This window comes from Podarcis filfolensis (genome assembly GCF_964270895.1).
Source record: "Podarcis filfolensis genome assembly, chromosome: 6".
Taxonomy (NCBI): domain Eukaryota; kingdom Metazoa; phylum Chordata; class Lepidosauria; order Squamata; family Lacertidae; genus Podarcis; species Podarcis filfolensis.
Window position 1 is genome coordinate 60274651 of NC_139609.1, and position 22240 is coordinate 60296890.

A 22240-nucleotide genomic window follows, 5' to 3' on the forward strand; every position below is an offset into this window, starting at 1 on the left:
TACCTGGAGATGCTATAAGACTGAGCTAAGGCTCTTGCCCAAAAGAACTATTATTTATTTATTTAATTTAATTTAATTTATATATCACCCTTCATCATAAGATCACCCTGGGTGGTTCACAGAATAAAATGTGGGATAAAAACAAGTAATTAAAAACAAAACAGCAATACAATAATCCCCCTTTCCACAGACACTTTTAAAAGGCTGTAGAATAGCAATCAGCCAAAGGTCTGGTTGAAGAGGAACTGGTGCCTGGTGCCTAGATTTATTAGATTTCTATATAAAGATAACTATACATGAAAGCCTCGGATCATTCAGGAATTCTACCAAATGCTGTAGTACCGTAGAATATTAAATGGCTGAAAGTGGTGCTGATGTAGTGTAGCAGTGAAAATCAGGTGCCAAGTACGGTATATTTTTGGCTCCAGATCTGCATTATCACCAGACTGATGTTCTCTGGGCATCACCTTACAACAGTTCATGCTTTGTTTCTAGCCGCAATGCAGATCTGGATGCAAATATATACTAGATTTCCAAATGAGATTATTCTAATAAGCATTCAGCCTTCTATCTTAAGGGTTAGCTTGAGGTGCTTAGCCATTTAAAATAAAAAGTAGAAAATGGCCACAAGAGATACTGTCTTTGAGGAGGAACTAATGAGATAAAATCTTAATCATAAAACACTGTTGCTGCAACACAGGGAATTTCATTAGACTTTATGCAAGAAGCCGAGCATTTCCTCTTTCACCTGCTGTTTTGCAATCCTCTTGCTTTCTGAACTAACGATAGGGTTAGGGTTAGGGTGGCTCCACCACGCTGGAAGGATTTTGAATGGCCTTTTAATCCAGTGCCCTGACCATTTTGCTTATTGCTCCAGGTGGTTTCCTATCCCACCTCAGACTTCCTTCAACTACTTGCATTCGGAGTCTCCCCTGGAAAAGGGATCTGAAGACTTGGATTTCCCAACATCATTTTGCATAAGTGAGAGGAAAAATTGCTCAGTTGATGGAAAACCTGACCCAGCTTGTTTCTTGCCTGCTGGTGACATTTGCTGCCTGCTTCCATCTACTTTGCAGCTCCTAAGCAGACCACTGCCTTTCTGGCCATGCAAAGCACGCTGAACTACCTCTGGAAAACGGATGATGTGCTGGGTCAAGGTGCCACAGCCAGTGTGTACAAAGCCCGTAACAAGGTGAGGAGGCTTTATATATATAACTAGTTATATATATAAAACTGTGAGTGTGGTGTTTACTTAGCAAAGCAATTACACAACATAAATTTGAGGCATAACGGTAAAACGAGTCTTAGAGCTGGAACATAACATAATTGGCATAAATACATTGGGTTGGATACAGATTTGACACATGTGAAGTCAAGGGGGCATAATTTAGTCATGATCCAACCAATTTAATTTAAATAATGGGAAGTGGAGTATTAGCAGAGCAGCCCTAAGTGAGGCAGATGAAGGTTATATGGTTTAGTTAAGAACTGGTTTGAAGATCCAAGCCCAGATCAGAAGAGGATTTGAGAGCTGGGATGCGCCTAGAAAGCTAGACTTGCTTTTTTTTTTACCATAATAAGTCTTGTGATTTTTATTGTCAGGGCTGTTTCAAGTGTAGCTCATTCTCATGAGAAGCAAAGGTGGCAGAGTTTTTGCCTGAAAACTGGGTTGCTTCTAGAAAAAAATGCCACCACGGGCCCTATTAATGCATGTGTCTTTACATTAACATGGCCGCTTGGAGCACAATCATGCTCAATGTGGCTGCTGCGATCTTGAGTGCGACAGCAGAGCAGAGCTCTGCCATTGGAAGACTTTGTGCTGATGTAGCAAAATTCACAGCTACTGTGTGTAGAGGTGCATTAAACAAATGGCTAGTGTGTTCAAAGCTACGATTGTGACCTATACAGCCCTGGCTTGAGACCAGGTAACGTGAAGGGACAACTTCTCTCATAGAAGACTGATCAAATTTTGAAATCTTTTGCAGAGGCTCCTCTCTCAGTCCTACCAATATCTGGGACACTTTTGGGGGAGTTCTGAGATGAGGTATACCCAGTGGCTCTGCTCAGACTTTGGCACTCCCTTCCTAGGAAGGCCTTCTTGTGTTTCTTATGGCCTCCCATCAAAATGCCTATACTTTTTTTTATTTAGGCAGGCCTCCAGCCTCTGGAACTAGCTCTGGGAATTTTAAAAGCAACAACTCGTTTTCACCTGCTCACTATTTATCCCCCTCCTCCTTGTTCCTTTTTCTTTGGATGACAAGCTTTATCTGCTCTTTTTCTTTTATCTTCTTATAGATCTTTTTATTGCATTTTTATTATTTCTGAGCACCTTGGGTGCTAGGAACAAACTATATAAATGAAATCTGTATCTGTATTGGATTTGAATCTGGGTTTTTAAAATTGTTAATCACTTCAGAATATTCTACAGAGCAAATGAAATAGCTGGAACCCATGGGAATAAGTAAACAAAATATGGTGACTTGTCTGCTGCATGTTTTGGAGATGTGCCTCTCTCCTCGTTCATGTTTACATGCTGCAGGGTCATATAGAATGAATAAAGGTTCCTGAAACCCTCCCCTTTGTTTCCTCCCCGCCCCCCAGAAATCAGGAGAGCTGGTTGCTGTGAAAGTCTTCAACAATGCCAGTTACATGAGACCTCAGGAGGTGCAGATAAGGGAGTTTGAGGTGCTGAGGAAGTTAAACCACCAGAACATTGTCAAGCTTTTTGCCGTGGAAGAGATTGTAAGTTGTGGTTTTCACTCTCAAACAAAGGCTGATATATGTGTTATGGTTGGTGTGATAATGGTGGCATTGTGTAACACCCCACTAAAATGTATCTTAACTGAACACTGTGATTACTGAATCTTGTTTATCAAGGATGTTTATACAGTGTGTATATGCTCTCCCCTCCACACATAGCATACTGTTACTTTAGCCTTGCCTGAACAGCACTTCTGTTTATCAGGTCACTTGTTTATACTAAATGTGCCATGTGGAATTATTTGTTATTTTTGGCAATGGCACACCAGCATGCTGGACAACATTGCCTTCTTCGGCACAGCGTTCAGATCAGAGGTAGGCAGTGTGGTGCCCTCCATATGTGCTTGGACTGCAGCTCCAACCTGCCCCAGCCCACATGACCTGTAAGTCCTGCATGATGGGAGTTAGGAGTTTGTCTGGAGGACACCACTTGGGTACTCTTGATTTAGGCACTTGCTGACCTGCTAGCCCATCAAAGAATCCCTACTGCTGCCTTAATTTGTGCCAGGGCTTCTTATGAACATCCATTTTCAATGAAGGAGTAGGGCCATAGTTCTGTGGTAGAGCATCTGTGTGCAGCGGCTATAAAAAAAGGGAAATTCCATGCATGTAGGAAGGTTCCTGGCATATCAGGGTAGGGCTGGGAATCCAGGAATCCTGGAGTGGTGCTACCAGTCAGAGTAGACAGTACTGAGGTAGACTTTGTCTGACTTGGTATAAGGCGGCTTCCTATGTTCCTATTTTACAGCATGCCAATGGCCTATATCTTTCTGGGAATTTCCCTTCCATATCTGTGTACCACAGAATGTTATTAACCTCTCAAAATCCTGAGGTTTGAAAGTGTTTCCAGACAGTGAGATTAGGGGAAAAGCAACTCAGGCAAGGGTAGCCAATGTAATACCTGTCAGGTGTTTTAGACCATAACTCACATCAACCTTAAATAGGGATGATTTAAATGCTGCATTGACTACCTCTGAACAAAAAATTTGTCTGATTGAAGCTTTTCCTAAATAATAACAATAAGGTCCTCTCAGCTTGTAGAGAGCCACTAAGACAGTAAGACTCTAGTGTGCTACAGGCAGGACGGTTTTTTAATTCAAAACTTAGGAACACACAGAATTCAATCGTACATTTTTTCCTACCTGCATTCTGAAGTGGTATAGTTTCAGGAGAGCTGTACTGTATAGTTTTTTATTCTTTTTGTCTAAGCACATGAGCTTTAAGCACACTGATGAATTGGGGGGGGCAGGGCGGGGGCAGGAATTCCCCTCATAAGGGAATAGAGGAATGAGTGTTCATTGCTGTGAAGGAAGTAGAAAATGCAAACAAGGATAAGAGGCAGTTCCTCTGCCTGCTGGCTTATATTGGATTGTACTGTCCTTGGTTTCCAAGTTTACTGTGCCATTCTACCTTTTGCAGCCTCTCCTAAGGACCAGTCTCAGCATATGTCGCTCTTAGGAATGAAAAGCAAAGGCGTCGTTTTGAGTGCTAAATGCTTTTGTCACCCATCCAGTCTATACGCAATGAGCAATTAGTAGACTGGAAAATTTTAGCAGTCCAGGGGCAGTGAAGCAGCCAAGTGTCTGCGTTGTGACGAATCTGTTCTCAGTGTGCATTTAAGGGCTAGTGACTTGTTGTGTGGAAGTTACATTCCAGATGCAGCCCATCCCAATTTTTAACAGATCACCGTATGTGAGGAGTTTATCCTTTCCCTCCCCAGCCATGATCAGGATGAAAAAATCCCACCCTCTCTGGCACAGCTACGAGGGTTAGAAACTAATGGGAACTTTACACGCCCCCATAGAATGGGCGGGGGGATTTTTGTCCTCATCACGTCTAAGAAGGGAAGGAATAAATCTTCCCTGAATTCCCATGAGCTGTAGTCCTGATCAAAACCAGATTCCCTGCACCTGTAATTAACTGAAGAAAAAAAACAGACATTGCTGCATGCTAAACCCCTGTTATCAGCATGTGTGATGGTTGCGTGAACTACAGTGAGTCACGAATGGGGTGAGCACAGTTGCACACAGATCCTGCTTGTGGGCTTCCCGTGGGCATCCAGTTGGCCAAATGAGGACAGAAATGTTGGACTAGATGGGCCTTTGGTCTGATCCAGCAGGACTGCTCTCATGTTAAATAATATGCAGATTTCCCCCAAACAGTAGAAATTAACTTGAGAACATTGCTATGACCAAGAGGACTCATTTTCATCCTACGGTGGGAATGTGCTTTGAGATGCTGACCCAACAGGACCTTGGGGCTCAAACCCAGATATATACACAGGGATAATTTACCCTTACTGACTTCAGATCACGTGCTTATATGGTCTCCTCTTCACTTCCTTCTGCACGCTACTTCCATCCTATCATTTGGAAAGAGACTCAAGATACACACAGAGATGAAGTACATCAAATGGGCAGGGACTGGGCTGTGTCTAAGAGTTGCTTACTTGCTCCCATTACTTCGCTCTCTTCAGTTAGCTCTTTTCTGAAACTACATGTGGTGTATAGCTAAAACAAAACGCATGCACACCCCTTTGCTCGCAACTGCTTTTACCTTTTAGGAGAACAGATTAAAGCCCCTGTATTTTACCAATGAGGTTAAAAGCAGCTTTGTGGATTTTCAGCAGGGGAAAGAAACAGCATAAAGAGAAAGGCTTAAGAAGCCCCCTCCCCACTTGGTCTTTATCTTCCCCTTCAGATAACCAGACTCATCAGTTGTATTGTGTATGACATGTATTAGTGCCCTTAGTCTTGCAGGGGATTTATGCTAGCTTCTGCTGTTGCAGCATGAGATGATTGGAGCACTAGCACATTCTGTAATGGAGTGCATACTATCAGGCATACAGCTCACTCCCCATAAGGTGGGATTTCATTTTTGCCCTCAAATTCAAACACAGGAAAGCTGCAAACAGAAGGTGTTGGTGATGGAGTACTGTTCAGGTGGGAGCCTGCTGAGCCTCTTAGAAGACCCAGAAAATGCCTTTGGCTTGTCAGAATCAGAGTTCCTCATAGTGTTGCACTGTGTAGGTAAGTAAGTGCGACTGCTCTGTGGGCCAAGATGAATCTTACATCCTCCAAATGATTTTGCACAGCCTTCAAACATAATGCTTCCTGTGTTCCAATACAGTGCCAAACTAGATGTGACATTATTCATGGCCTCAGCGATGGTGTGTTTACTTTTCTAAACATAAGTAGCAAGCATGTGGGCAGCCAAGCTGGATCAGGATCACAGTATGGGAGGGTGGGGGCTTTAAGCCTTTGCTCCTGACATGGCCCTGATTGCAGTTGCCCCCACCTCACACATGTGCCTGCATAAACTATTCACAAGTGAAATCTGCAATGGTCTGGAAGGATTAGTTCCAATCAGGACCCTGATAGGGAAAAATACATAAATCCCTCTCCACCACAAACAGTCCCAATCTATTTCCAATGCACCCCCCCCATGTTAATGAGCAACTTATAACCGTAGACCTAAGCCATGGTTTAATAAACCATGGTTTAGCATTACGTGTGAACCAGACCATTGTGTATCTTCATGTTACTTTTGTCATGGGAGAAAGCCCAGAAAAACCAGAAAATTCTGATTCCTGTTAGTGCCTTTTTATAGAAGAATGATCACATCTTTCTTCCTTTTTTAGTGGCTGGCATGAACCATCTCCGTCAGAATGGGGTTGTCCACAGAGATATCAAACCCGGAAACATCATGAGGCTGGTGGGAGAGGATAACCAAAATATCTACAAACTGACTGATTTTGGGGCTGCCCGAGAACTAGACGATGATGAAAAGTTTGAATCAGTTTATGGGACAGAAGAATATCTTGTGAGTAAAGTGGAATGCTGGAGATTTTTTTATTAGTAAAAGAAGGCTGAAGATTCCTACTGACAGATAATTTGGGGGGGGATCTTTTTTGCAGCTGGAACACAGAGAGCTGGATCATTTTTTAAAATAGAAAAATAGGGTCATTCCAGGGTAGACATTGCAATCTTCTGTTTCCAGAAGAAAGGAACATTTAATGGGAGTTACTGTGCTTTGTGCTATTAGGGTGGTTACGTTTGGGTAACCTGCAGAGTCATCCAATGAAGCTGAAGAATGGGTGATTCAGAACAGATGAAAGAAAGTGTAGGCTGATTAATAAACTACAGAATTTGCTGCCCTAGGATGTGGTGGGGGCTTTAAAATTGGATCAGACAAATTCATGGAGAACAAAGCTTTCAGTGACTGATAGTCATGATGGTTGTGTTCTGCCTCCAGGTTAATCAAGCTATTGATTAAATTTGCATAAATCTATATCTGAATAAAATTCATACTTCTGAAGCAAGAAGCACATAATCTTCACTTTAGGTTATTCACATTTTATAGGCATTCCTCTTGTTGGGAGAGAAAGGAGAATACAGTACATTTTTTAAAGATGGTGCTTTCCATCTCCTGTTTTTAGACGTGACCTTATTTAAAAATATATTTTCTTAAAAAACTGCTGCTTGTTTTAATGGGAGGTAGGGTTTTTTTAGTTCAGTCATTCATCTGTTCTAATCTAACTGATCTATTGAAGGTTGCAGATTTAATTTTAGCACGCATTACTTATTTTATTCCCTATTTCATTTGTGGCTTTTAAAAGCTTGAATGGCCTTAATACTCAAGCCGTCTTTCTTTTTTTCCTTTTCTTTTACCTTATCACTTAAAGCACCCAGACATGTATAAGCGAGCAGTGCTGAAGAAGCCCCAACAGAAGGCTTATGGGGTGACCGTAGATCTTTGGAGTATTGGGGTGACATTTTACCATGCAGCCACAGGCAGCCTCCCATTTATCCCATTTGGGGGACCACGCAGGAACAAGGAAATCATGTATGTATTTTGTATGTTTTCTGGATTTGCCTGCTTTATCTCTTTTTCACACACTAAAAAGTGGGGGGTGGGGAGAGAGGAGGGAACACAACACATCCAAATTGATGTTACATATATCTGTGTAAGGGTGATAATCTCACCATTCTTGCTAACTCCTAAAGATGGGGTGCTTCATTCAACAGGTACAAAATAACAACTGAGAAACCTACTGGAGCTATAGCAGGAACCCAAGAGCAAGAGAGTGGAGCCATCATGTGGACCTATGAGCTTCCAATCACATGCCGGCTTTCTGTGTAAGTAGAAAGGGATTGGATAAGCTAATGATCAAGAGTGTTAGAAATTCTGCAGCACAATCTCATTCTTACCTTAATCCTTACCTGGGAGTAGATCCTGTTGGATGTAGTGGGATTTGCTTTTGAGTAAAAATGCACAGCTCATATTTTTTATTCACAAGGCTCTTTCACACAATGCAGGTCATGTTTGTTTGTTTTTGCTATCTAATTGTGTGTGAAAGGCACATAGATATCCACCCACGTACAGTGGTACCGCGGGTTACATACGCTTCAGGTTACAGACTCCGCTAACCCAGAAATATTACCTCAGGTTAAGAACTTTGCTTCAGGATGAGAACAGAAATCGTGCAGCGGCAGTGCAGCGGCAGCAGGAGGCCCCATTAGCTAACGTGGTGCTTCAGGTTAAGAACAGTTTCAGGTTAAGAACAGACCTCCAGAACGAAGTTCTTAACCCAAGGTACCACTGTACACAATTTGTATCTGAGAGATCGTGGAACTCTGGCAGGCTTTAAGAACCTCCATCACATTGCCTAATCCTCATTTAAACACATCTAAATCAGTCCTTATCACCACATCTCAAGGCGGGGGCTCCACGAGTTTGTATTTTTGGCTGTAAAAGGCTCCCAGGTAGCTTTCACATATCATTGAAAGACAGTCCTTGCCAAAAGGCTTACAATTTAAAAGACACAACACAAAAGGAAATGGGGTGGGGAGTGAGCATGAAAAACTTAAGCCTGGGCACTAGTTCTTAGTTGCATAATTATGCACTGTATGGAAAAAGTTACTTCTCTTTTTCTGTCCTGAATCCATTGCCAATTTCATTGGGTGACCCCAAGTTTGGATGCCTAAGAGAGATGAATAAATATTTCTGTCTGTTCCCTTACTCCATACCAGAGGCAGGCATAGGCGTGGTTGGTTGCTACATGCCCTTGGTTGGCGTCTATTCCTTATCAGTAACATTTGAACAACTGCAGATCCCATAGAGTTGCAAGGATCATGTGGATTCTGCTTAAACCAGCATCCCCCTACTCAGTAATACGTAGGTCGAGAGTATGGAACTTACTTTCTTCTTTTTTTGCTCTTGAGGATTGCATTCCTGTGAAGCATGACATCTCTTCAGTAATTGAATGTGAATGGGGTTTTGTTTGGGTTTTTTTTTTCATTGGAAAGATATCCCATCAGGCAGGGATACTATTAAAACAGAAGTTGGGCCTTCTGTTTTTGCAGGATCTGGCCACATTAGTTAAGAGCAATCTGATCAGGCAGACTTAATAACAACACCCTCTTTTCATGCCAGCACTTTGACAGACAGCCATTCCGGGGGAACGGTGGGTAGAAATAGATTGTCTCTGCAAGACTGGCTGCTCTGGCCACCTCGCCAGCTGCTCTGGCTTACAGCATCCCTCTGCTCTCACTGCTTTTCTAGAAGACGAAGAGACTTTTTTAGGGAAGGGGGCTTATTTTTGCTCATCAGGCTGGTTTGAATGAGGGAGCAAAGAAAGCTTCTTGGGTGGTTTCAGGAAGAAGAAAGAGTGTGACTCAGGCAAGAGGCAGGCTGCAGCTCAGAAAACCAACTGGAGCTCTGGAAGCATCTTTAAGGTGCAAGAGGCCCTTCGTAGAAATCTGATGAGGGAAAATATCTATTGTGGTATTAATGCTGTAAATCTCTCTACCTATGCTCAACCTGAATCTTTGTAAATAAACACAAATATTACTAAATGCCAGAAGGGTCCTGTGCCCTTATTCCAAAGGAAACTGATTCACACTGGAAGAACTTCTCACTGCTTGGAAAACTGGGGTCAGCAGTAACGTCTGGGTTTACTTCTCTACTCCTTACAGTGGGCTGAAGAGGCAGCTTGTCCCCATCCTGGCAAGCATCCTAGAGGCTAATCAAGAGGAGTGCTGGGGCTTTGATCAGTTTTTTGCTGAAACCAATGACATCTTGCATAGAAAGATAATCCACGTCTTTTCTTTGTCGCAAGCTACTATGCACAAGATCTACATCCACTCCTACAACACGTAAGGATTGTTGCCTTGGGCAGAGAAGGGAGTAGAATCCAAGTGCCCTAATCTAATGCTCAAGCCAGAGTTTTACTACAGGTTGGCAAATTAGCTATAAAATAGTTGAGAAAGCTTAAGTTGTATATAAATAACAATATCCAGAACTGAGGATTGCTGTTGTGGCAGCACTCTGCATTCTAGAGGTGGAAAGTTGAGTTCTGGGTTTTTGAATATTGAAGATAAAGTATTTGGTTAAATAAATAGCTGATGTGCCTTGCTATTATCTCACAGGCACTGGGTGTTTTGGAATTGCTGTATAAAGAAATAGGGTGACTCTTAAATTGCTGTTTCCTCTTAGTTTCTGACAAGATCAGAATATTCAGCTGCCTATTTTTTTATGAATGACTATTGAGAACCTATTAATTCTGCATGGCACAAAAACTTTGCTGACTTCACTTCTAGGAAGCAGTAGGTGGGTCACAGTCATGTTCACCTGGGTGATTAATGTTATGATGGAAGCCTTAGGGGGAGTAGTCATCTAGCAGAATAGTAATCTACGGTAGAATATATGAAATAGGTTAAGGCAGAAAGCCTGAATGGTCCTGCATCAATTTAAGTGGGTCTAATAAAATATCATTTTATTGATTATGATGATGATGATGACTACCATCAAGGGTTTTTGCTTTGCCTGGTGTTCAGAAGAGAACAGCAGGCACTTTCTCTTGAAATGTTAGTGTTCTGGGAGGGAGAGTTGCTCTGTAACTATTCTTTTTATCATTGTTTTGAACATTTTATCCTGCATTTCTGTTAAAATAATCACGGTGACTTGGAAGACTAGTATGGGCATCTAGTGTGATCCTTAAGTAAGTTTCTGTGGTCCCTATTTGACAATATTTGGCAGGGGATAGCATGTCATTTCATTCCCTACATCAGGTCTTTTTAACCCAGTTTTGAACAGCATCCATTCACCTACTGGAATCGGGACATTTTGAATAATTTATTGAATGTGAGAACAAAGCTGGCTTGGCAAGCTTTCCTGGGGAAGGAATTCTAGAGAGGGTACTACTGCCTGTCTTGGATAAAGAATGGGTGCTGCTTCATTGTAAATGAAAACAATGATCCTTTGTCCCTCTGCTTTGTGTTCTTCAGAGTTCCCATATTTTTAGAAGATGTCTTCAGGCAAACAAATATACCTCCCCATCACCAGGAGTATTTCTTTGAGGGTTACTCCTATGAACTGGAGCCTAACCTGCAAGCGCATCGTTTCCCCAAAACCACTGAAACCTGCCCTCTTATCATGCTGAGCACAGAACTTCGGGATCCAGAGATGCTGAGATACAGAGATCGTGAGTTTGTGTAGTTTTGCATGCACGTAATCTCTTTGCCTGCCTTGAGTAGTTGCTTGCTATGACTCTGCATTCATAAGTATGGCCTATACTCATTTACTCCATACAAAATTGGCACCATAGTCCTGTTTATATGGAACAGAGATGTAACCCAGGATGTTCCCTCCTCTGTCGCAGACTGGCGTTCATAATCAGCCATACATATCCATATTTATGGATTGCATATTTTGGGCACTAGGTGTCAGTGTAGTTCCACAGCTGAAGAGCGACAGGATTTCTTTCCTAATGGGTGCACATTTTGCCTAACATTCACTATGGTTTCTGTTGCAGCAGTGTCTTTTCCTTGATATGGAATGTGGGGAAAGCTTGTGCTTTGATTTTTTATTTTGTTTTTGTGTTTCAGCTGCTTTGGAGTTCCCAAAATTCCCCCCAAAAGTTGATGTCGTTGCAGATTGCAGCACAGCAAAGGTATACCTTGCTTTCAAGCTTAGGAAGACTAGGGGCAATTTGGAAGGGCTGTTCCCTGTCTGTTTCTCACCCAGACAATACAGGAATTGAAGGCTTATGGCTGGCATCCAGGTCCACGTGCTCTGATATCCAGGAATGGCTGGGGAAAGGAGTAGATCAGGCTTCCTCAGCCTCGGCCCTCCAGATGTTTTTGGCCTACAACTCCCATGATCCCTAGCTAGCAGGACCAGTGGTCAGGGATGATGGGAATTTTAGTCTCAAAACATCTGGAGGGCTGAGAAGAAGGAAGCCTGGGGTAGGTTATTCAACACACCCCTCTTTTTCTATCATCTAAATCTGTGGTCAGAGAGAGAGGAACCACACCAGCCTAAGCCCCAGGTGATTCAAGTGATGGGAAGGAGAGAGAGAAACATTGCCCAAACCATTCCAGCTACTTATCCAGCTGCATCCGTTTTGATTCCGGGGGCTGACTGCAGCTTAAAAGGATAAACAACCTGCTGGATCAAGCCCAAAGTGTCGCTCATAAAATTGTTTGCAACTGTGATAGTTGGATGGCAAGCAAGGCTGCAACCTTCACCTGTGTTATTTAGCAGATATATATCTGTACTTGGAGCTTCCATTGAGTGATAGCCACTGATACGCAGACTTTTTGGAACCATCTAAACTAGACTTCTTTATGCCCCCTCCAACCTTACTGTCTTTGGAACATGTGCATCAGAATGCTTCCTCCCTACAGCTGATTTGCACTATAAAAATATCTCTGCTTCAGACAGTGACTCTTAAGCCTTGATCTCACTTCATTTCTTTGCTGTTATGAAAATGGAGCAAAATATCTCAGATGAGCTGTTGCACTGAAATTGTTTTGTTTTCGGGGTTGTTGATGTTTTTGCTTTGGCAGCTTCTTTAAACAAAAACATATATTTACATTAATATTAAAATGCTGTGGAATGCAAGTGTGTGGAAATGTGACACCCATCAATTATGTAGCAAAAGGGTTAATGGATATTAAAACTCAAATAGCATGATCCAGATCCCCCTCCCATGATGATGGAAACTGGAGTCCACCCTTTGTTTTAAAGGATAAATATTTCCAGCCCACAAAATCCCCCTTCCCTCATCCTTGCTTCTGCTCTGCTCCACTCTTGACTTCAGGCAGGGAGAGGGAGGGAATTTCCTATAATGGCCAGTCTCTTTCCTATTCATCATTCTCCCTCCATCCCCAGCCACACATTTACTCCTGGTTTCTTGTCGTCTACATCATCTCCCTCTAAGTGATAACTTTCTAGGGTATTTTGGGGGCCCACCCAAATTTTGTGATAGTACATTGTTTTAAACGGTTTTTTAATATTGTGTTTTAATGTTGTAACGCATCCTGGGATCTTCATGTGAAGGGTGATTAATTCTTCAACATCTCTGTATGATCTGGATCATGTCTCTGTGTATATCTGGGAACTCTGCAAGGTTCCAGCACTGCAGTATACAGGGCAATCATATACACCGTTGCTTTATCCTTTAGGGTGTCTTGACTGCAACTCACCAGACGTTGAGGATATCTCAGTCCTTTCTGCAGTGTCAAGAGCTCATGCTCAGAGGCCTATATTGGGTGAGGTACGTAAAATATCTCCTGCTTGGTGCATTGCAAGCGATACAGCAGGGTCTTTTTTGACAGCTGATTAAGGTGCCTTGAGCTTCAGTTCAGATCATTCATTTCCTCCAGCTTTCCCAAACAGCTTACAGCATGCACATTTACGTGGCTGCCCATAGGCCATACACCACTATTGCCTATTATAGTGAGTGAGCAAATGTTCATAACTGCTTGCCTAATTTGGGCCATTGTTCTCTGGCAAATGACTTGTTTTCACTGACTGTCCCCTTGTTGTTTTTTCCTGTTTCTTTTTTCATTCAAGTCTCTTTTGCTCAGCATTCAAACTTGCCACATGAAGGTGATGAGGACTGTGCTGGCCTGTCCTCTTGCCCTTGTCCCTGGGGGCAGCTATTCCTGCCTAGACGCAGAGAGCTTTCTACGTGTATTGGACCTACGGGCTTGCACATGCACAGACAGATGCACATTGAGCATTGGGTACTACAAACTGTGTAAATGTTAGTTTCAATTCACAAGTGGTCTAGAGATGGGCTGCAAGGTGGGAAGTGCAATCCTGATCCTTCCCTACTTGGTGACTTTGAACATTTGCGTTAAGGTCCCTGTTATCCTTCTACAGAGCAGTGAGCAATGTAGCGCATAGGTTTTTATTGGTGCTCCTCATTCACAGAAGCATAGAATTGTAGAGATGGAAGGGACCCCGAGGGTCATCTAGTCCAACCCCCTGCAATGCAGTTATTTCAACTAGATCATACATGACAGGTGGCCACACAACCTTTGCTTAAAAGCCTCTGAGGAAGGAGATTCACCGCCTTCTGAGGGAGTTCGTTCCATTGTCAAATATCTCTCATCATCGGAAAGTTCTTCCTGATGTTTAGTCGGAATTTCCTTTCTTGTAACCTGAGCTTCTTTTTACTCACTTTATAAACTTAAAGGGCAACAATAAAGCACTTGGTGCTTTATTAAAACAATATGCATAGATCCAGATGAAAACTTTGAGTAGGAGTTTTATAGATTCAGTGTTTCCAGCATAATGAATGTTATCTGATAACATTTTCATTCCTCTGTGCAAGTTTGCTTTTTTCCCCAAATAACCAGTTTCCAGCCTAGTCAGTGGAACACCATGAATTTGCTTCATGTTACAGAAATAAACAGGCAGATAGTACGGAAAGTAGGGTGGTGATTATGGCAGGGCAGATATGCCTGTTGACTTTAAAGCTTATAGCTATATAACTCTTCAATATTGGGGGTGAGTGTGTGCAGAATGAAAGGATACAGTGGCTTGAATTGTCACACTTTCCAACATGTCAGGAATTATTTTCTGAATATAGAATGTCAAAACGAGACATGGAGACAATCATGTGGCTAATGTGGGAAGGAGCAGCTGAGCTGAAGGAAACATTAGCTGGTTTATAGACCAGAAACAATGTCTGTTCCTGGCTACTCCATACATTTTGTGGAGAATCCAGTTAACTAATAAACTCCAAGGCATTCTTAGAACAGTCATTTCTCACATTGTGCACAAAAGGCCTCAAGTTCCATTACAAGAAAGGGTTTATATAAAGAGGCATAGAGTTGTAATCACTCATTATATAATATATTTATCTAACTTAAACAAGGCTCCTTCCAATGCAGTGTATACTCCAGAGCAGCAGTGGCTGGAGTGGGGATGGGACTAGAACTGAGCTGAAATTCCTCAGAAATATAACTCTGTATTCGGCAGCAGGAGTGGAAGGGCGTCACCTTTATCTTTGAACCAGCTTCAGAAAGGACACAAGTACCTTTGTCCTCACATTCTTCTCCAAGCTCACATTTCCTACAGCCATGTAGAGGGTATGTTTTGGTACTCCCACACTATAGCCTTCCTCTGAGCTTTACAGGAAACTAATAATTGGCTGTAAGGGCCAGACAAAATTGTGTGGAGGTCCTTAGATCATCGGTTGAGACATCCCTGTCCTAGAATATGGCGGCGGGGGAGGGGGGGAGATGTCAAATCAACCTTGCCTTTCCTTCTAAAACGCACTGCAAACAAATCAGTGGTATCTTAGACCCACATACTCCTGACTACCAGGAGGCCGAGCTATATATTGCAAGAGAGATCCGTGATTGGTTCTCCCATTCCCCACCAATAATTGAACTCTTGTTTTGCAGGCGGCAGCAGCAGGGAAAGGCAGTGTTCAATCCTTGCTTTTGTGCACTGTTTTCCAGATCAGAATCTCTCCCAAAGTTGCCCTTCACTGTGCGAAGTAGGGGGTGGGGAATCCAGGCATTTTTGCTGTGGGTTGGGAGTGGACAGCTCACTTCTCTGTTTTCAAGAAAAGATAAGTCTCCATTAAAACAGGGAATAAGTTGAAGATTGTGGAATATGTGTTTTTACAGCATAAACACAAGTCTATGCAAGAGACCTGAGGCCCATATAACCAGAAATTCTGGTGTTGCCCTTTTTTTTTGCAGTGAGACCCTGAAATTGGAGTGTCTGCGGATTCTAGAGAAGAAGCAAGGTGTGATGGCAACACTCAGTTGCTTGCAACGAGAAGAGATGAAGGTTCTGCTGCTGTAAGTGTTGCTTTTCAGTGGTAACTGTGATACTGCAGCCAACCTAGAACCCAACATGCATTACACCAGTGGCACCCCCAGGACAGAACCTGGAAGCTGATGCGTGGGGCCCTATTCAGCAAAATTTGAATGAGCTTGTCCAGACTCAGCTGGTCAGGCTTACCACATTTTGAAATTAGTGAAGAAAAACACATTGTCATCTATAGAGAGGGGTCCTATAAGACCATTAAATTCAGAGTCTTAAATTACTTAACTGCCCTGCTTCGTTGCATAAGCGGAGTATTCTGTCCTGCAGAAAGATGCCAGGGTCTGAGGCCCAAGTTCAGAGAAGTGCTTCGATTATCATGGGGTTAATAATCCTTTGGGATTGCAACTGCCTTCTCCCAATATTAGATGGACAATATATCTCTTGTCACGGGTGCAGTGGGTTTTCTGCTTCACATGTGTGTTTTGTGTGTATGCTTTCCATTTCCAAGAGGAAAGTGCAGAAAGCCTTCTTCCCTCTCATTCTGCAATATGTTTGTGTGCGTACATATGCATATATATGATCTATCTCTTGAGGACAGAAGGTTGGAAGCTGCTTTGTATTCTGGCAAAGTAGTCCTTGTTTATTTTTAAAGGGGAAAATGCCTTGCTTCAGTAAATGGACAAACTGTTAGCTGGGCCAGTTTGCAATATCTGGACAGAAAGCGAGCAGAGCTATGTTCTTTGAGGATTGCTGCCGAATTTGGCTTTCCTGTGTTCACAACGGGAGATAAATCAAAGTTCTTGGTGGGCAAATAAGAGCTTTCCATGAAGCACAAAGTAACTTTAAAATATGTTGCCTGGTCAACCCAGGAGGGGCGAGATGCTCTAGTCTAAACCAATCAAGTCTCAATATCGCTTATCAGTTACCCAGTCTGCCTTAAAAAAAAAAAAAACCAAACCCGATCTGCCTCATGAACAATGGACAGGGCTGCAAAAATTCAAGTGCCTAGAAGCCCCTGGCACCTAGGTTGGGTGAAAGGTCAGCTGCCTGGTTTCTCTTCGTCCTGTGTGTGCTGCTGTTTGTAGAAGCAGATGGCAGCAAAGAATGGATGGATCAGCATGTTTCGTATCACATGTGTTTCACATGTGTTCATTCATATGTCTGTTCTATCCTATTTTTGTGTTAATTTTCAGTCTCCTGTGAATTAAAAGCCTCCATGAGCACAGAGCCCTGCTGCAGAGGTTTGCTCTTCAGCTCATGGGCGTCAGGGCGGGGGGGGGGTGTATACCAGGGGAAGGTGTGGCATGAAAGCGGGTGGGCCTTGCCAGTACATACAACCCACTCTTCCTCACGTGAGTTTCAGAGCATGAAGAAACAGCATACCTGAATAGGTTTGGCCTTTAGTCCGCTTCCTCAGCAAAATACTTTTCCTCACTACTTCAGTTCACAAACTGTAGCCACTGGCTAGGGCAGAGGTAATCAAGATGGTGCCCATGGGCCTAGCCAGGGGGGCAGCTCCCCCTCCCCAATCAAGTAAATAAATAAAAATACCTAAACCAATTGCATCACAGATAACTTGGTTCTGCCTCCCCCTAACATAAAGCCTGCCCCCATAAAATAAATCCTGACTGCGCCCATGTTGGTGCCCTTCCAATACTTCCATCACTGGCCACATTGACTGGGTCTGTTGGGTGCTGGAATACCTTGGCTGCCCTTGGGCTAGAGCAGCCTTTCTCAACCTTGGGTCCCCAGATGTTGTTGAACTACAACTCCCATCATCCCTAGCTAGCAAGACCAGAGCTCAGGGATGATGGGAGTTGTAGTCCAACAACATCTGAGGACCCAAGTTTGAGAAACACTGGGCTAGAGGGACAGCTCAAGTCAAGTGATGATCATTTCCAGGTATGCTTCAGCTCTGTCACCTCACAGTTGAGCTCTGTCTGAATGGAAAGCAACAGAAGGCAGCAGCAGAAGACCAGAATCGTTCCAAGTCAACTATCCTCTCGCTATTAACTCTCCATTCTCCATCTCACCAGCTCTTATGTTTGCAGCCTTGGGGAAAGATTTCTTCACAGAGCAGCCTAAAGCAGGGGTCAGCAAACTTTTTCAGCAGGGGACCGGTCTACTGTTCCTCAGACCTTGTGGGGGGTCGGACTATATTTTGTGGAAAAAATGAACCAATTCCTATGCCCCACAAATAACCCAGAGATGCATTCTAAATAAAAGCACACATTCTACTCAATGTAAAAACACGCTGATTCTCGGACCATCCACGGGCCGGATTTAGAAGGTAATTGGGCTGGATCCGGCCCCTGGGCCTTAGTTTGCCTACCCATGGCCTAGAGGCTTCTCCAGATATCTCAGGGAACTTGGAGCAGTACTTCCCCAGATCCAGAGGGCTTGTGCTGATTCCCTAGCAGCCAGCTGCACTCAGCTTGAGACAATTTGTTTGGGATCAAGTGTTACTTGCTATCTAAATGGTTGCCTTATCACATCCTCACTGTGAAGCTGCCTTGGGGAAAAAGATATCTAGGGTTGTTGTTTTCTGGAATGCCTCCCATTTGCCCATTGGTGCCATATACTACTGAACCGGGAATGTGGAAAATCACCATCTGGAGGAGCTAGGAGATCAAATTTTTCCACAGCAGGAAGCTCTTAGTGCCTATTAAGTGCATCAAGATTCACTGCTGTTTACAGCCAGGTTGTGCTAACAGACAATTAAGGCCAGAGAAAGAGGATATAATTTGGGTGAAAGGGGACAATAAGTAGCCTCTTCTTCTTGGGGGGTTACCAGCAATAACAGAGGCAACTGCACTTTTTAAAAATTTTCCCCTGTTTCATAGGAGCTTAGAGTAGTGGCCGAGTCTGGCTGAGATTTCTTATGTTCTGTATTACAGAGTACAGCAAAAATAGTGGAGCCAGAGGGATGAAGTCAGAGAGCAGCACTGCAATTTTGAGCTTTGTGCAAGTGGGGGAAAGGAGACTGACTGCTTATTAAAATTTTAAAAAGCAACGATGTAGGAGGATGAACATGTTTGCAAGCCCATAATTACCCAATGCCATCATTTGCCAGGAAATGGCCCAATAAATGCACTTCTCCAGTTGACACCTTGGCCTCTCTTCCATGGGTCTCAGCTCTCCTTTCCCACCTCATTCCCTGGGTCTTCTCATTTTCAAATGCAGCTTCCTCTTTGTCCCACTTGTGTCCCTGTGTTGTTGTTGTTTTCTCTCTCTCTCTCTCTCTCTGCTCTCCATCTCAGATTCCTAAGCTTTGGTTTTTCTTTCCCTGCAGCTTGTACGTAGCTCCAAATTCCTTTCCCCTTTGCTTTCTGGGAAACTGTGGTTTTACATCACCACCACACACAGACACCAGCTAAGAAAACCACTGCATTTTAAGTGCTGCTGTATGTGGACTGTTACTGCATGAGAGTTTCCTGTGATGCAGTGGGTGGCAAACAACACTTCTCTTCCCCACTCCCACCATGTCATTTTGAAAACTTTTTGCAACAGTTCTTCTTTGTATTTATGGAAATTTCTTGGGTAAATTGAATATTTTTTTCTGTTTTAGTTACTTTGAAGTTATAGAGATTAATAAGCCCCTCTGAAGACTGATCAGAAACTGTTCCTCTATTTTTTTTTATCCCATTCACCATAATAGGTACGAGACTATTGTTGGGGTTGGCGAGATTCCAGAGATTAAAGGCCTGGCGGAACTGAAAACAAGACTTCAAGCTGTGAGTTATTCCCATGACCACCTGTTAATAGCAATTTAGACAGCTGAGAGTTCTGTGTGGCAACTTCTCTTGTATGCAAAAGGTCTGATCTAAGCCAGAGCTACTTGGGAAAAGAAGTAGCTGTGTAATGATTGATTAACACAAATGGGTTAAGGGAATAGAGTGGGTGGTCTTCTTTTTGATTGATGGTTATACATATATACATGTTGTACATACATGCTTAGCGTTGCTGTGAGAACTATGATAAAGTTGGATTGTATCAAATGACTTTATACAAGTATCTATAATAATATATGCCTAATGCATGTGTGTGTGCAAGAAATGGTGGGTTTGTGTGTGTGTGTGTGTGTGTGTGAGAGAGAGAGAGAGAGAGAGAGAAAGAAAGAAAGAAAGAAAGAAAGAAAGAAAGAAAGAAAGAAAGAAAGAGGAAGGAAGGTAAGTTTTTGGTGGGTATCAATGCAAGATCATAGATGCTCTGTAGTGAAACATTCTGGTCTTCCCTTTTGTCTTTTCTGGCTCAGGTTGAAGAAATTTCTAAATGTTTCCAAAGCATCTCTGATCACCAGTCGGTTGTGCAATGCATTCTGTCTGATGTGGGAAAGAAAAGGAGTCAAATAAAAGAAGTCAGAAGGTTGGTAGAATAGTATTTTCAGTGTTAAAGGCTGCAAGGCACTTACACAGGAGTGAGCACAGTGGGGCTTAATTCTGAGTAGACATACATAAGCTTGAATTGCAAGACTTAGTATAAGAGTAATGGTTGCTTAAATATCCACATCCTAAAAATCTAGAGGGTTTTGGTGATATCAAACCATTCATTATCAATATAGTACAGAGGTTGATTTCTTACAAGTGATTTCCTGAGCCTGGTCCAATAAGGGCCTATGTCTCTGATATAACCCCATTCCAGTGGTTGCAAGAGGAGGAATATAATTTTCCTAGGGAACAGGATATTGTTGCCTTTGTGATAACTCCACAATAGATGTAGGAAGGGTCCTCTTCTAACCAGGGTCTTGTAGATGGATCACCTGTTCTATGTGTTTTCAAGTAGCCAAAAAAATACTTGTTTGTTTGTTCATTTCAAATTTCTCATCGGAGGCTCATGGGGTGGTTTATAATATAAAAACACAAAAATATGTAACATAATAGCAAATGAAAACAATAACACTCTCCCCGTGGAGTGGAAAGACTCCATTTTATTTATTTAAAATATTTAGATGTCACTTTTGTACCAAAAGGGCATTCAAAGTAGTTACAAAAAAGGAACATTAGAACAACAAACCTGATGTTCATTAGTTCGGTATCAATGTTTAAAAAGAACTAAACCCACCAATAAGCAGCAGATAAAAACAGTATCCCTTGTATAGTCTTTCTTACCTCATCTATGCCAGTCTAATCAGTTCAGGTGGTATTGCTTATACAGTAATAGACTTTGGTTATTGGCATTCACAAGGAACTAGTTCTCTTTGTGGACTGTCACCCCTCTAACACCCCTCCTTACAAAGCCATATTATTAATGCTGGCCAGCAAATGGTTTTGTGACACTGACTATGATGAGCACACCATAAAAATAAGTGACAATGTAAACATAGCCTTGATTAAACTCCAGCCACTGGAGAAGCAAACAGCAGGTTTCCAAGTGCAATCTATTTTGCTTCTTCTGTCTGGAGAAGCTCAGCCAGGCTCTGTATTCGTTGATACCTTAAATATGTCTCAAGAGATCCTATGTTCAAGCTTCGGGTAATAATATTCTTGAGACGTGGGCCAAAAACATCCCTCGGTCTGAATATGCATAATCCTCCAGCAGTAAATAGCACATTCTCAGTGAATAGAGCAGTGCCTGATACCCCGCCTCCCGGAAAAAGCAGCTACAATGAGAATGAGTTGTGGAATCATGTTGATGAGATGCGAGGGGCAGTACTGATATGCAACCCAGGGAAGGAATGATGCCCTAGGATGCTTAAGGCAGCAGTTTGAACCTGGCAGGAAAACCTTCACCAGCTTGTAAGTTTAGAAATGAACACCTCCCTACACCTGTGAACAGGTGAGCTTGACTAGTGGATAGCATGCAATCTCTCTACATAATTGAGACTACCAAAAATGAGTTCTTGAAGTTGTGATGCAGCCATATTGGCAGCTAGAGAAGTATTATATGGCCTATCAGCTGAAGCATCATATAGATAGGGTGTGGTCAGGGAACAGGGCAATATAATAGAGGTAACAAGTGAGAAGCCCGTGGTGGAAAACTATCTTGTGCTGGGGAGGAGGATGCCTGGCCTTGACTTCAGACCTTCTGCTGAAGCTCTTCTCCAAGTGCCTTTCAGCTGAAGTGTGCTATGTTACAAAAAAAGAAGGCTTCTTTGGTGCTGGTACCCCAGTAATGGAACACGCTTTGTATATTTTTAGTTGCTGCCACGATATTGTAAATGTTATGGTATTATTATTTTAGTTTTCTTTGTTATTGACCACCCTAGAAACTGTTGGATGAAGGGTGGCTTGCAAATATTTTAAGTGCATGCAGCCTGGTGAGTAACTGGGCTTGCATTTCGAAGTCCTTTGCTATGCTGCTGCTGGAGAGAGGTGAGGCTTGTAATCAGGGAAATCTCCATGACAAGTGTCACAGGAAGGAAAGGAGCATCACTTGTTTTAGTGTCCGTTCTTGGATGTGTTCA

General features: G+C 42.7%; 1 protein-coding gene across 3 annotated transcripts in view; it reads left to right on the plus strand.

Moving 5' to 3' along the window:
• The window catches only part of IKBKE (inhibitor of nuclear factor kappa B kinase subunit epsilon), a 33271-nt gene that overhangs the window by 1394 nt on the left and 9637 nt on the right, over window positions 1–22240 (plus strand). For 2 of the 3 annotated variants that reach the window (XR_014548984.1, XM_083617117.1), the window contains exons 2-14: window positions 878–1192; window positions 2602–2742; window positions 5660–5789; window positions 6401–6582; window positions 7445–7605; window positions 7788–7898; window positions 9738–9917; window positions 11049–11245; window positions 11649–11713; window positions 13230–13321; window positions 15768–15869; window positions 19496–19571; window positions 20093–20202. Coding sequence is in view for 2 of the 3 variants with exons in the window: in XM_083617117.1 (XP_083473243.1) it covers window positions 1106–1192; window positions 2602–2742; window positions 5660–5789; window positions 6401–6582; window positions 7445–7605; window positions 7788–7898; window positions 9738–9917; window positions 11049–11245; window positions 11649–11713; window positions 13230–13321; window positions 15768–15869; window positions 19496–19571; window positions 20093–20202 (1634 nt within the window). In the remaining variant the exon portion in view is untranslated. The remainder of the gene's footprint in view (window positions 1–877; window positions 1193–2601; window positions 2743–5659; window positions 5790–6400; window positions 6583–7444; window positions 7606–7787; window positions 7899–9737; window positions 9918–11048; window positions 11246–11648; window positions 11714–13229; window positions 13322–15767; window positions 15870–19495; window positions 19572–20092; window positions 20203–22240) is intronic. The other variant, XM_083617118.1, reaches the window with a different exon arrangement.